The sequence below is a fragment of the Dendropsophus ebraccatus genome, chromosome 6, assembly GCF_027789765.1.
Source record: "Dendropsophus ebraccatus isolate aDenEbr1 chromosome 6, aDenEbr1.pat, whole genome shotgun sequence".
In the NCBI taxonomy this organism is placed as follows: Eukaryota; Metazoa; Chordata; class Amphibia; order Anura; family Hylidae; genus Dendropsophus; species Dendropsophus ebraccatus.
In genome coordinates, this window is record NC_091459.1 from 32,257,485 (window position 1) to 32,273,338 (window position 15,854).

Sequence of the window (15,854 nt, forward strand, 5' to 3'; positions counted from 1 at the left end):
AGAAGTGGGCCTGCCTGCCCCCAGTGTGACAAAACCCCCTCCTCTCTGTGACGCAGGTCTATTGATTATAAAAGAGCCGCGTCACAGAGGGGAGGGCAGATTCAACAAAAGGACCACAGCACTGGCATCCATAAGGCGGTTTATTAATGTAATGATCTTAAAGCAATGTACCTGCTTTAAGACTATGGGGGAGATTTATCAAACATGGGGGGGGGGCGGGTTATCAAACATGGTGTAAAGTGAAACTGGCTCAGTTGCCTCTAGAAACCAATCAGGTTCCACCTTTCATTCCTCACAGACTCTTTGGAAAATGAAAGGTGGAATCTGATTGGTTGCTAGGGGCAACTGAGACAGTTTCACTTTACACCATGTTTGATAAATCTCCCTCATGGTGTAAAGTAGAATTGTTTTAGTTGCCCCTAGCAACCAATCAAAATCCACCTTTCATTTTTCAAAGAGTCTGTGAGGAATGAAAGGTGGAACCTGATTGGTTGCTAGGGGCAACTAAGACAATTCTACTTTACACCAGTTTGATAAATCTCCCCGCTATGTGTTAGAAGGACCACTGTGGGCCCATGGGGTACATTAGGCCTTTTTTATAGCTCTACTCTGAAATATGTTTACTTTAGGAGGAGGAATGTCTTAAAGTACAAAAAAAATTACATTGATATACATGTGCATAAAACCAGCATTTGGATTCAAGGTACTTAATGCACCAATAATATGTCTTCCCAGTAATAGCAACAAAAGTGCAAAGCAATACACTGACTATGGATCACCGTACTGACAGCACTCACATTCATTGGACTTATATCTCTTAACAATTTTGGCTACGGCGCTATAGACACTTTAGCTACAAAAGTTAACTTTTTTTCCGATTAACCACTTGAATGCCTGCACCAATGGTAGCGAGACATACAGAATAGCTACGATCAAGTTTTAAAGGCGCAGATTGAATATCATTGTCATTTTCATTAACACACAATAATAATGGAATATTCAAACGTCTCAGTGTCTTAACAAAGCGGATTGTATGTTCTAGTGGCATCGTTCGGACGGATATAAGGCTTTTATAAACCAATGATGTGTGCAAAACCTGTACTGTTACTATAATGTTAGGACAGGGTTCTACCAGGTAACTCACAAAAAAGGGGAGATTGTGTGCTTCATTTGCATTGCTCGTGATCTGTTAATTCATCCATTTCCAAGTCCGAGTCAAAGAGGGAATGTCCTGTAAAATCAGTATCTGGTGTTCGGGAAATGCTGTTCTCTGTCCCCTCGTCGTCAAAAGTTCCTGTCCGTGAATAAAAGCTGAAGTCTTGCATGGGAGTGTGCGTCTTGCTGTCTTCTCCACTGTCATCGGTCTCATATAGTGAGTTATCGTTGTCGTCGTGCCACTCTGGCCAGAATTTCCTTCTTATTCTTTCACAGTACATGGCAAGATTGATGAGTTCCCCTGCAAGGAAGGATAAGACCAAAGAAGGTGTAAAAAAAGAGTTTTTAATGCAACAGTCTTGTACTTCTCCAAAACCCATGAAGCTGTTTATGATGCTAATGTTACATATGCTTTCATATATTTTTATGTATGTATCCGGTGTCCAAACATGTTATGATTGATTGATTGATTGATAGATAGATAGATAGATAGATTGATAGATTATAATAGATAGATAGATAGATAGATAGATAGATAGATAGATAGATAGCAGCAAGATAGTCCACGGCACTCACAAGGTTGAGGTAAAAAAAGTTCAGTGATTTATTTGTTCATCGTAACACAGCACTCCAAACAACAAGACGTTTCAGGTAACCTCACGTTACCATCTTCAAGTGTACAAAGTGAAATACATGCTCAGTTTAAATACACACATCTACAGAGGTGATTGGTTTGCATAATTAATAAAATATATCACACATGTGTAAAGTCCAATCAGGGTTGTGTAATGAACAAATAAATCACTGAACTTTTTTCACCTCAACCTTGTGAGTGCCGTGGACTATCTTGCTGCTATTTGAATACGATCCCGGGTCAGGATCCAGGACCGCTGGCACCCAACCTCTACCTAAGCAGTGCTGCTTGCTTTTTCTTTTTAAATAGATAGATAGATAATAGATAGATGGATTATAATAGATAGATAGATAGATAGATAGATAGATAGATAGATAGATTATAATAGATAGATAGATAGATAGATTATAATAGATAGATAGATTATAATAGATAGATAGATAGATAGATAGATAGATGATAATAGATAGATAGATAGATAAGTTTCTACAAAATCCGTCATGTAGCCAAATCAAACTAGACAAACAGTGGTATTTAAGGCCCTATTACACAAAGTGATTATCAGCCGTTACGGCCGCTAATCACCTTGGGTAATAGAGGGTAATGATCTGCAAACATGTCGGCTTTTCGTTGTATTTAAACATGTTGAAAAATAAATCATCACGATAGCAGCAATATGCTGCCGCCACTCCATGCTATAGGAGCGGTGGCAGCAGACCACCTTGACTATGTTCTATGGGCTGCCTAGACAATCTAGCGATCACCTAGACAGCCCCCCCCCCCCCCCCGGCTCTTACCCATTCGCTGCAGATGAAGAGCTCCTAATGTTTTGGCAGTCGTTTTGACAGTACCACTCAGTACATCCAAATAGGGAACTATATCATTGATTTCCCATGTTTGGTTGCGGGTCTCTAGGAACGTCTGGCAACAAGAATTTTTTCATGCCTTGATTTTTTTGCAAAAATTCTATCTACCCCAAAAAGGTGGGAGACTACCATAGAGATGTCTGGAGTGGCCGCTGCTAACCATTCATGAAAGAGGCACCTTATGGCTACAAGTAAAACGATGTTAACCATCTCTGGTATCTCTCTCTGAGATTCTTCATCTGGTGGGCAAAGTTGGTGGATCTGATCCTGCTTTTCGTGTAAAAAAAAAATATGTATAGAACAGTTACCTCTATATGACTTGAAGGGACTTATAGTGAAATTCTCAGAAGTAACAGTTCCTGTATTTTCTGTTGACTATAAGATCAAGGGACTACTTTCTTACTGATTAGACCCAGATGCTGGAACTTGTTCTTTTTCTCTAATTTATTTCTATTTTCTGATTATTGTTTTTACTTATTTTTTTGTCTATTATTATTGGTGTCTGCCATCTTGTCTGAACTGTTAACAGCATTAAGTGATATGCTTTACAGCAAGCACCATGGACATAGATGACAATAGACAGGACTTTTCTCATTGAGATTAATGTGAAATATTACTGAGCGCGCTCTGTGACCTTTGAAGAGGTCATTCCACAGGGAGCTGGTATTATCTATCTACTGGTGTCACATGGTGCTGCAATGCTGTACAGATCACTTTACAGCAGCCTCCTCTTATCACTATGAACACAACAAGAAGTCTCAGCTTAGTTCTAGGCCTAGTGGTGAGAAGAAAAACCGCAAGATGTCAGGATTATTTATAATATAGATAGTAAAATTGAGCATTTGAAAAAACCACTAAAAATAACAATTCTTAAAAAATATGCTTAACATAAAAACGATTTAAACAATAGTTAATTTTCTGATTATACCTTCCTCTTTACCAGTCAAACTCTCTTTGCTAAATGGCTCTATATTTTAGGGGAATTTTATACTTACACATGTTTTTAAGCAGTTAAGTCAGAGACTGCACAATATTTTGATTTTTATTGATTTCTATTATGTAAAGCTAGTAACTTTACAGGTAAGACTGGCTTCACATTGTGATTTTGCAGTCCGTTTAACATAAACGTTTTATTAAAAAGCATGGATGAAAAATGGATACAAAAAGGGATGCAATTGTGTGTTATCCACTTGGATCCGTGGTTGATCACGTTTTTGTGTACTTTAAGAATAACCATTTAAAAATGGATCAGTTAAACAGACTGCATAAACGCAGTGTGAACCCAGCCTTATAAGATATAGTGAAGATTCTGGCCTGTCTCACACATCCATGAACAGTCACTGACACCAAACAATGATTTATCCTGTACAGGCATAGATTCAATAAGGGAGAGCAGAATAGGTAAGATCCTATTAATTAAAAGGAAGATTAGATTGTGAATGGTGTATTCCACTGTGACATGTAGCTACTGTAGACAGTTAACTGACCACTTCACAAATTGTACTGTATTTTTTCAATTAGACACTAGATGGCAGTAAAGCATCACAAAATATGGATGGCATCTGAAGTGGTTGGTTTACCAAGAAAATATTCCTACCTCCATGATTCCAGTGTCTAAATTGTAGGTTATACACATTTGCTAATGTATCTAATTTTCAATTTTGTGTCCTTTTCATCTTTTTGCTGCTCCTCTTTTCCCCCTGTTTACAGTTTGTTGCTTACTTTATCAACCATTCCTCCGCTCTGGAAGCAGAGGTTGGGCTGTGGTGGACATTATTCCTTCTCTGCTATGTGGCCCAGTGTAGCAGCACCGGCTACCCTGCCTGCTGGCCTTTGTATCTTTATCTTCAGTGACAGCTCTAGGCATAGTATAATAGCTCTGGAGCTGCCTGGGAGTCATGCAGAGCCATAACAACATAAGGCCCTGACAACAGCACCAACAATGCATCCTATCAGGTGGTAACACCATATCCTGCAATAAACAAGAAAGTGACATCTGGCTTTTATGTTCTATTTATTTTACGTAAAATGATGGTTTCACATATCACATAGATAGACAGCAGGGTAGTAAGGGGGTAACCCTCATATCCCCAGGACAAAAAGGTACTTTTAAATGACGTACCTGTGGTTATGGTTTTTCTGTTATTGACAGGTACTGCTGTCCACAAAGAACCTACATCTTAAAGAGGACCTGTCACCCCCCGTGACGACCAGCCCCCCCCCCCCCCCCCCCCGCTAGAGCACCTTATACGTACCTGATCGCGCCGATTTCAGCGCCCGAAGCCCGGTGTGCGCGCTCCTGAGATGAGTCCAACTCTCATAGAGAATGACTGGAGAGTCCGACGCGCGATGTTGATAGATTGGAAAGAGAGACAGAGATGAAACAACTGTGTCTCCTTTCCCCTATACTGCTTAGGAGGCTGTTGCTGTTCCCTTGCCCCTAGGCCAGGTGCTCACTGATTTGTGTGATGTCAATGGTGGGCGGGGTTACAGATGAGGTGTTACAGCTTGTCTGGCAAGAGACAAAGATCATGTGACTTTGTTCCTAGAAGGGAGGGGGAGGGCAGAGCAGTAGAGACGGAGTGGACCAGGAAGTGAGGAATTTCAGCAGCTTCCATGTCAGGATGTCAGGATGTGCTGCAGACAAACGGCCCAATTCAAGGCGAGCACAAGGCTGCACTGTCTCTTACCCTATGTAACAGGTATACTCTTGATAACCATCAAATTGGTACCCCCTTTCAAAAAGAAAAAAAAACTTGGTATGGGTCTGTAATTCCCATTCTGTTGCCTCATTACTGTGCTGCACCCTTGTGTTGTGCAGGTTAAATAAAAGGTGCAAGCTGCATATTTGCAGCTAAGGATCAGTACTCCATGAAAGCTACTGGCATAGCGACCACGAGGATCAATGCAGACGAAGGGCAACCACTACTGTGAGTGACTGATGCAATTCTGCAAGTTGCTTATAGGTGAAGCAGTAGCCTCTCAGAGACCTGCACCTGAACTCAATGGCACTTCTGAGATGGTCTATATCTAAATATGCGGAAAGAATTGCTACACTTGAGACCTACATTAGTCTTTTTTTTCACAGAACACATCACAGCTGGAATCCTCTCCAATGCACTTGTGCTTACCTTTTATTAGTCTCTCTGGTCTTGTTCCTGGTAAGGTCCACATTGCCTGAGCCAAATGTCCAAAGACAGTAGCATCTAATGTTGAAAACTTTGGTCCCATGAGGTACTTTTTATCCCCTACAGAAATAAAAAGTTGCTTTAAAGAAAGAGAATTTATCAGTTACCCATACTGGGCATCATAGTCCTACATTGTGTAGAACATGTGATTCAGACAATGGTATAGGAAAGGGTTATCTACAATTAGTTAATGCTCTCCCACAAAAGCCAGTAATGTCACATACAACAACATTGTTCTAAAAAGTGTCTGGAAGCTTATGTAATGAGTAAGAGTTATTATCTAAAGACTCGTTCCCATATGTCTGGCCATCTGGCTCAGTTTCCCTCAGGTATAATAGAAAAACGCCCCCCTCCCGCCCAGCCCTCCTACCCCCACCACCACCACCAACACACATACCTGTCTTCCCCTATTTCTTATATAAATTGCCATTTATTCCTGTTATCTGTGTATAATTGTGCATATAGGGAGAGCTGTCAATAACTGAGAGGACTGCCCACTTGACTACTTAGTCCAGAGCGAGCACAGATTTCCCTTTAATAAATTACTAATTGTTCTGGAACTTTTCCTACAAAACGGTATTGATTGTCTCAGCTCCTCCTGCTCTATGACATGATGCCTACACATTGGACTGCATTACTAACCTGTCTGGTTCCCTTTAAGAAAAGCAGATAAATCAGATCAAATCCCTTCTCAAAAGATAAGCAAATTAAATCTAAAATGTACAGGTAAGTATTAACACTTGGGGGGACTTTTATGAAGGTCCCGCCAGAGGCATATGCCTGCCATATATCCCCAGCTCGCCTGATGAGCAAGGTGTGGCCTCCTCCTGCGCCTCATCTATCATGATTTACACCTGCTTGCAGGTGTAAACCATGATAGCAATCTACACCTGCTAGAAGCAGGTGTATATTTGGTACACAAGGCGCAGGTTCGGGCACTCGGGCACTAAGAGACGTGGGCCTCTTAGTAAATTAGGCCAGGGGAAATGGGTCGGGGCCTAATATAGGACGGGCATATGAGTACACCAGTCCTCAAAAATCGCCCCCTTGGTTTTTAGTAGAACACGCTTCGGAAAATAGAATGCCTTTTTCTTCTATTACTAATAATGGAGAAAATGCATTCATCATCTGCCCAATTTCTTTTGCACAAGCGCATTTTTTCCATGTTGCACAAAGCCCGCAAAACCCCCTTGGACCTTGCCCAAAATTTATCAGTAGGCACGCTGGCCTTGATCTTGAATCGTGTGTAAATTTTGTGCCCAATTTCTTGCCTATACCAGCTTGGCCAAAAAACGACACCAGGGTAGTACTGGAGTACTGTGGCGCAATCTTTTGCACACAAAAAAAAAATAAAAATTGCACGTGATAAATCTGACTAATAAAGTAGCTAACATGAAACCACGCCCCCTCCAAGCAGTTGGTGCCGACTCCTCAAAAACAGTGCAATACATCTTGTGCAAAATTTTACGCCATGTGCAAAAGCCTCAGATTATCCAAAATATTGATACATGTGCCCCTATATCTTTGTTGTGACATAAAGAAATGAAAGGGAAAGAAATGTAATGTGTTGAAAATATTACCCAGAAGTCCAGCTAGTGATCTCATGTCTTTCTCCATTAACCTATAAATCTCTTCTTCTGAGAAACGTCCAATACCCTGTCCGTACATTTCACGTTTCACAATGCCCTTTGTCAAGTGGCACAAAATCCATTTCAATAAGTCACTAAGTGGTCCAGGAATGAAGATCATCTTCTGAGTCTCATGTAGATTGTCCACCCATTGGCAATAGGCTAATGTCCTGCAATAAAAAAAAAATAAAACACGATGCAAAATCCATAACAGAGCCCCATCTAATATAATACAGGTCTTCTTAAAGGGCCCCTTCCCGGTATCCAGCTACGTGACTCACCAGTAGAAATGCTCCTCAACCATTTTAGTGACTGCTCTGGAAACAGCTCTTTCATGAGGATTGAGGTTTTTGTTCAAATTGACTCCAAGTTTTTCTTCTAAAAAGTCTATAATAAATTCAGTACCGGAGACTCTTGTATGGTTGTATTCTATCCAAGGCATTTTCCCCTGAGGTGACAGCTTCCCATCAAAATAGTTCTAAAAACAAACAAAATGGACTATTACATTCTTCATCATGAACAAGCATTGGACACATCGAAGAAAAACACCACCTGGTCCAGCTGGTCTGTCCTTATATTTTTTCCTTTCTATTTAAGGATACATCCACGGTCATTGTAAACAAATATCCACCAACCACATCTGCTGGAATTTAGTTCCAATCTCAAACTACTCTTTCAGTGTCACTGTCATTACAAAACACTTTTGACATGTCATAGAGACAGAAAGTGCAACAGCAACCTGCAGGTGCAAGTGCTTACACACTGTACATACTCCCCCCGATATGCACACAATAAAAACCTACTCTATAGATATTAAAAATGAGCATCTTAGCAAACCATTTGATCAAACAGAGTGTACCATGTCACCACGTTAAGGTGTCCTCAGAGACATGGTCCTACTCTAGCATTCTCACACTAGCAATGGCCTCTCCTGGGCTGAATAAGCCTATAACTGGGAAGATAGGAGCCAGATAATCTCTATTTATAGCACCCACAGAACATGGGTGGAGTGCAAGCCATTAGCCAAAGAGGAGGCCATCTACAAAGAGAATCTCCCAATTTCAATGTGAACCATATAATGCTACATTTCTCCTGTTGTCCTATGGTGCATTAAGGGGTACTCCAGCGAAAAGCTTTTTCCCAGTAATTGAAACACATTACAAAGTTATATAACACCTATCTGCCCCCCTTCCCTATCTTTTCCCCCCTCAACCCCCCACCAGGAAGTGACGTAAACTCATTCTTACCTAATGACTGTTGACCCCAGGCTTTTCTGTGGCAGCCATTTTGTGACAATGACATCATCAGAAGGGAGGCAGGTCTAAGCCCTGTTAGGCCAGCCTCCCTTTGCGAGATGACTCTGGTTGCTCTGCTCTGATTGGCTGAGCAAGCTTTAAGCCACCTAACAGTTTAAGACAGTCAGTTAGACATTACAGGAGAGAAAGTGCATCATGGGAAAGCCCAAACCAGGAAGTGAAGAAAAAATAAAGACACCAACTGGAGGTTCAGGGACCTGCAAACAATGGGAAATTCGAACAGAGACAAACTCAGGAGGGATGGTAAATGTAAAAACTATGTTTATGATTGATTTTTTTTTTTTTTTTTGCAGCGCCGGAGTACCCCTTTAAAGAGGAACTGTCACCAGATTAGATTAATCTAACCTGCTGATAACCCCCTATTGTGCACAGGGTGCTGAGGATGAAGGTATGTCTCTTCCTCAGCACCGTTCCTGTTCAGTTGTTATTGCAATTGTGACCCGGTAAGGCTGTTAGGAGCACTGGGACGGGGCTATGGCCCCCAGAGCTCTGGTCTGGCCCGCTCCACTAATAATCATTAAAAAAGGAGGGTCGGCCGGAGGTGGATCAGAGGGCGGGGTAGTGCTTCAAACAGCCTTACCGGGGACACAATTACATTAACATATGCGCAGGAACGGCTCTGAGGATGAAGGTAAAGACATACCTTCATCCTCAGCGTCCCATGCACTATAGGGGCATATCAGCAGATTAGATGACTCTAGTTCCCCTTTAAACACTTATTGGCAGATGACATCCTGTCCCTAGGGTCCCATCAGTAAAACACAATTTTTTGTGGATACTTGTAACCAAAGAAGACTTCAAATTGGTCACCCCCTTTAAAGCTGAGGAATATAGTCAAATAATGAAATATAAAATTATACATGACAAAGTCATATGAATGACTGAAGCCTCAATGCTATAATACCAAAATCATGCTGTAAAAGAGAAACTTTGCATTGAGCGATACTGATGTAAAGTTTCGTAGATTCCTTACATTCTGTTCTTCTAACCACAGAAATCTTATGCTCTGTTTACTGCTTCATATATTATTCATGACGACAGATAATTCGGAAAGTCCATTAGCCGTTCCTTTGTGCTGTTTTCATAGATTTATCCAATCTGAGGACATAATGCAGTCAGGAGCACAATGTTATCTCACTGAGGTCTGTGTCTCCCTGCTATATTTGGTATCTTTCTGGTTCTCTATAGGATTTATCAATAAGTACCTTTATAGGAAACTGCAATTTATAGAACAAAGGTTTCCCTCAATAAATGGGTATTCCTGATGGCATATTGCTAGGATATCCAATACTTTATGTTTGGTGAGAGCCTAACCTTTGGCACCGCACTGACCCTGTAAATGACTATGGATACTGTATATTCCACACCCACTTACATTAGGATTAAAGGGGTTGGCCACTTTATAAAAAAATAGTTCAGTATACAGTATCAGTAAGTGTACTCACTGTATATACTGACAGCAGCTCCCTGTGTACCATAAGATGGCTGACATGGAGGAGCATGTGACCATGCCCTGCCCCCAGTGTCCTTCATAGACATATACAGGCTCAGTGGTGGACACTGGGGGCGGGAAATGGTCACATGCTCCTCCATGTCAGCCATCTTATGGACAGACTTACTACAGAGCAGGACAGCACAGCCGGGAGGAGGGGAGTCTGCTTTTAGCTCTAGTAGGTACACAGGGAGCTGCTTGTCACGGCCGCGGCGGCGTCCCGTGCTCCGGGCCGCCGCCGCGACCTCCCTCCATCTCATGCAGCTGCCGGGGTCCCTGTGCAGGGACCCGGCGCTGCTACACGTTCGGCCCCGGGGGGCGCCTCACCTCTCCACGCTCCTGTCTCTCGCTGTGCCGGCCGGCGCGCGCGTCCCCGCCTCCTCGGGCGCGCGCGCGCCGGCTGTCTCAGATTTAAAGGGGCAGTGCGCTCCTAATTGGTAGTTGCACCCAATCACTCCCCTATAAATCCCAGCATGCCCTGTCCCCTGTGTTGGAGCCTCTACATGCTTCCCATAGCGTTTGGCCCAGCTCCCTGTTGTTCCTGTGTCCTGTCCGTTACCTGGTCCCAAGTCCCTGTTCCTGAGTCCTGTCCGTTACCTGGTCCCAAGTCCCCGTTCCTGGTTCCTGTTCCCCTGTCACTCCACCTGTTCCCGTGTCCAGCCGGTCACGTGCTCTCTCATCTGCAGACTATTGCCTGTGCCATCTCCTGCCACGCCTCGCCTGCCGACACCAGCAACCAAGCCAGGGGTAGCGACCTGGGGGTCGCCTGCCGCAGCAAGTCCATCCCGCCTTGCGGCGGGCTCTGGTGAAAACCAGCGGCCCCTTAGACTCCGCTCCCTGGTGAGGTTTGTGCCATCGCTGGTGCCGGTCCAGTGGATCCACTACTCCGGGCGTTACAGTAGGCTCCAACCATGGATCCCGGCGAGGTGCCTGATATCCGTGAGGTAGCCCGAGTGGTCGCCCTACAGGCTCAACAGATCCAGCAACAGTCACAGCTGATCCAACAACTGACTGCAGCCGTACAGCAGCATACCACAGCTCAGCAGTCATCACCACCGGCAACCTCTTCAAAACTACGACTGGCTCTCCCAAGTAAATATGGAGGTGACCCCAAGTTGTGCAGAGGATTCCTGACCCAGTGCACTATGTATATCGAACTTTTAAGCAGTCAGTTTGCCACCGAGCGCTCTAAAGTGGCTTTCATTATCAGCCTATTGGAAGGTCGAGCTCTGGCCTGGGCCACACCACTATGGGACCGTAATGATCCGGTTGCTGCCAATTTCCGAATCTTCTTGGACGAGTTCCGCTCTGTCTTTGAGGAACCTGCCCGTGCGTCTTCAGCTGAGACTGCTCTTCTCAATCTATCCCAAGGTACTTCCTCCGTTGGTGACTACGCCATCCAGTTCCGCACCCTGGCTGCGGAGCTAGACTGGAATGAGGCCGCCCTTATTGCCACCTTTAAAAAGGGCCTGTCCAGTCAAGTGAAGGATGTGCTCGCTGCCCGGGACCTGCCTACCTCCCTGAACGAACTTATCCTACTGGCTACCAGAGTCTACACCAGGTTCGCCGAGAGAGAGGAGGAGGTCCGGCAAGGACGGCGTCTGAGTCTGCCCCGTCGCCATCCCCGGCTGGCACCGGTGTTCCAGAATCCCGTGGCTCCCATGTCCCAGTCGCCTCCAGAGGTTCCTATGCAGGTGGAACGTGCTCGCCTGACGACTGATGAGAGGAACCGTCGACTGGCCCAAAATCTCTGCCTCTATTGCGGTGGCGCGGATCACTATCGGCAGAGATGTCCCCAACGCCCTCAGCGTCCGGGAAACGCTCGCACCTAGGTCCGGTGGGAGAGGCCTCCCTAGGTGTGAATGCCACCTCTCCAAGGTTGACTATGCCCGTCTCCATCCAGACACCCTCAGGGCAAGTTTTTCAGTCTACTGCCCTCATCGACTCTGGCTCTGCTGGCAGTTTCATCTCTGCTTCGTTGGTCCAAAGATGGCGGCTACCCGTTATCCAGCTTGCCCAACCCCGGTCTATCTCTTCGGTTACGGGGGAGATTCTTTCCGAAGCTGTGTACAGCCAGACGGCACCCCTAGTCCTCCAGGTGGGCGCCTTACATCAGGAGAAGATCTCCTTCTATGTCTTGCGCCATTCCTCTTCCAACCTCCTGCTGGGTCTTCCTTGGCTGCAATTCCATACCCCTAAGCTGGACTGGAGAACTGGGGAGGTTCTCAGCTGGGGTCAGGACTGTCATAACCGGTGTCTGAGATCTCCTCAACCCAAGTGCTCTACAAGGTCACCTGCTTATGTCAAGCCTCTATCCGGGCTACCGGAGGACTACCAAGACTTTGTCGATGTTTTCTCGGCCAAGGAGGCGGACTCACTACCACCCCATCGGGCCTATGATTGCCCTATAGACCTCCTTCCAGGGGCTTCTCCTCCTCGTGGTCGAGTATACCCTCTCTCTGTGCCCGAGACTGAAGCCATGTCCTCCTACATCCAGGAGAACTTACAAAAGGGCTTCATCCGTAAATCCACGTCTCCAGCTGGCGCCGGATTTTTCTTTGTTCAGAAGAAGGACGGTTCCCTCCGCCCATGCATAGACTATCGGGGCTTAAATAAGGTGACTGTTAAGAACCGCTATCCTCTTCCGCTTATTCCGGAACTATTCGACCGTCTTCGTGGAGCTAAGATCTTCTCCAAGCTGGATCTCAGGGGAGCGTATAACTTGGTCCGAATTCGTAAAGGAGACGAATGGAAGACCGCTTTCAACACCAGGGATGGGCACTACGAATATCTGGTCATGCCATTCGGCCTATGCAATGCCCCAGCGGTCTTCCAGGAATTCGTGAACGATATCTTCCGAGACCTCCTCTATGTCTGCGTCATTGTCTATTTGGATGACATTTTGGTCTTCTCCCCGGACCAGCAGACTCATGTGGCACAAGTGCGTCAGGTTCTACGAAGACTACGGGCCAATCATCTATACGCCAAGCTTGAGAAGTGTGTTTTCCATCAGCGCAGTCTTCCATTTCTTGGCTATATCGTCTCCGATCAGGGCCTACAAATGGATCCAGCCAAGCTCGCAGCTGTCCTTCAATGGCCACGCCCTGTGGGACTTAGAGCTATCCAACGTTTCCTGGGCTTCGCCAACTATTACCGGCAATTCATCCCTCACTTCTCTACCCTGGTCGCACCCATTGTGGCTCTCACTAAAAAGAAGGCGGACCCCAGACGTTGGCCTCCAGAGGCCGAACAAGCCTTCAATAGCCTCAAGTCTGCCTTTGCCTCTGCTCCTGCTCTAGTCCGCCCGGATGTCTCCAGGCCGTTTTCTCTCGAGGTCGATGCTTCTTCTGTGGGCGCAGGAGCCATTCTCTCGCAAAGGGACACATCAGGCAAGACCAGAACCTGCGGGTTCTTTTCCAAGACTTTCTCCCCTGCCGAGAGGAACTATACCATTGGGGACCGCGAACTCCTGGCCATTAAGTTGGCACTGGAGGAGTGGCGTCATCTACTAGAGGGGGCTAAACACCCTGTTAACATTTACACGGACCACAAGAACCTTCTCTACCTCCAATCGGCTCAACGCCTCAATCCCAGGCAGGCTCGGTGGTCCCTCTTCTTTTCTCGGTTCAACTATACCATCCACTTCCGTCCAGCCGAGAAGAACCTAAAGGCCGATGCATTATCCCGAGCATCCGATGTCATGGGGCAAGAGGAATCTCCTCGTCACATAATACCTCCCGACCGCCTAGTACCAGTTGCCACTTCTGCTCTGCAGAGACTGCCTCCCGGGAAGACTTATGTGCGCCCCGCACTCCGTAAACGCATCTTGAGGTGGGGGCATTCCTCCTTGGTAGCCGGGCATCCAGGAACCCAAAAGACCGGGCAATTGATCTCCCGTCACTACTGGTGGCCCAATCTCCTCCAGGATGTCAAGGATTTTGTGGCTTCCTGTGCAGTTTGTGCCAGGAATAAGTCTCCCCGTCAAAGACCTGCCGGCCTACTTTTGCCCTTGCCAGTCCCGGACCATCCCTGGCACCACATTGGGATGGATTTTATCACAGACCTACCTCCATCTGCGGGCAATACAGTCATTTGGGTGGTGACGGACCGCTTCTCCAAAATGGCTCACTTCGTGGCCCTTCCTGGTCTGCCCTCTGCTCCTCGTCTGGCTCAGTTGTTCTTCCGACACATCTTCCGCCTGCATGGACTTCCTCTTCACATTGTGTCCGACCGAGGCTCTCAATTTGTCTCTAAGTTTTGGCGTGCCCTCTGCTCGCAACTCCAAGTGAAGCTGGACTTCTCTTCGGCCTATCATCCTCAGACTAACGGGCAAGTGGAGAGAGTCAATCAGATTCTGGGTAACTACCTACGCCATTTTGTTTCCAGCCGCCAAGACAACTGGGCCGATCTACTCCCATGGGCAGAATTCTCATATAACCATCTGGACTCGACTTCCACTGGCAAGTCTCCTTTCTATGTGGTCTACGGGCATCATCCTCGTCCTCCTCTGCCTCTCTCTCCATCCTCCGAGGTCCCAGCCGTGGAGGAGTTGTTATCTGACCTGCAATCGATCTGGGAACAAACTCGACAGTCATTACTCAAAGCCTCTAAACGCATGAAGGATCAGGCTGATAAGAGGAGGAGACCTGCCACAAATTTTCTCCCAGGTGACAAAGTCTGGCTCTCGGCCAAATATGTCCGACTCAAGATTCCCAGCTACAAGTTGGGTCCTCGATTCCTCGGTCCTTTCTCGGTGCTAAGACGCATCAACCCTGTCACCTACAAGCTCCGCCTACCCCCCACTATGCGGATTCCGAACTCCTTCCATGTTTCCCTCTTAAAACCTGTGGTTCTGAACCGGTTCTCAGATAAGTCTTCGTTCTCTGCTCCTCAAGCCGTCTCTGACGACGTCTACGCTGTTAAAGACATTCTGGCCATGAAGACTGTCAGAGGGAGAAGGTTCTTCCTGGTGGATTGGAAAGGATTTGGTCCTGAGGAGAGGTCCTGGGAACCCGAGGCTAACATCCTGGACCAAGATCTCATCAAGAGGTTCCTGCAGGTTAGAAAGAGGGGGAGGCCAAAGGGGGGGGGTACTGTCACGGCCGCGGCGGCGTCCCGTGCTCCGGGCCGCCGCCGCGACCTCCCTCCATCTCATGCAGCTGCCGGGGTCCCTGTGCAGGGACCCGGCGCTGCTACACGTTCGGCCCCGGGGGGCGCCTCACCTCTCCACGCTCCTGTCTCTCGCTGTGCCGGCCGGCGCGCGCGTCCCCGCCTCCTAGGGCGCGCGCGCGCCGGCTGTCTCAGATTTAAAGGGGCAGTGCGCTCCTAATTGGTAGTTGCACCCAATCACTCCCCTATAAATCCCAGCATGCCCTGTCCCCTGTGTTGGAGCCTCTACATGCTTCCCATAGCGTTTGGCCCAGCTCCCTGTTGTTCCTGTGTCCTGTCCGTTACCTGGTCCCAAGTCCCTGTTCCTGAGTCCTGTCCGTTACCTGGTCCCAAGTCCCCGTTCCTGGTTCCTGTTCCCCTGTCACTCCACCTGTTCCCGTGTCCAGCCGGTCACGTGCTCTCTCAT

General features: G+C 46.5%; 1 protein-coding gene across 1 annotated transcript in view; it reads right to left on the bottom strand.

Annotated features, from left to right (window-relative positions):
- Nucleotides 1-502: 502 nt before the first annotated feature.
- FAXC (failed axon connections homolog, metaxin like GST domain containing) overlaps nt 503-15,854 on the bottom strand; it is a 28,089-nt gene continuing 12,737 nt past the window's right edge. The window contains exons 3-6 of the mRNA XM_069973601.1: nt 7,753-7,949; nt 7,424-7,641; nt 5,787-5,903; nt 503-1,456 (exon numbers count right to left, since the gene is read on the bottom strand). Of these exons, the coding sequence (XP_069829702.1) occupies nt 1,167-1,456; nt 5,787-5,903; nt 7,424-7,641; nt 7,753-7,949 (822 nt within the window). The 3' untranslated portion in view covers nt 503-1,166. The remainder of the gene's footprint in view (nt 1,457-5,786; nt 5,904-7,423; nt 7,642-7,752; nt 7,950-15,854) is intronic.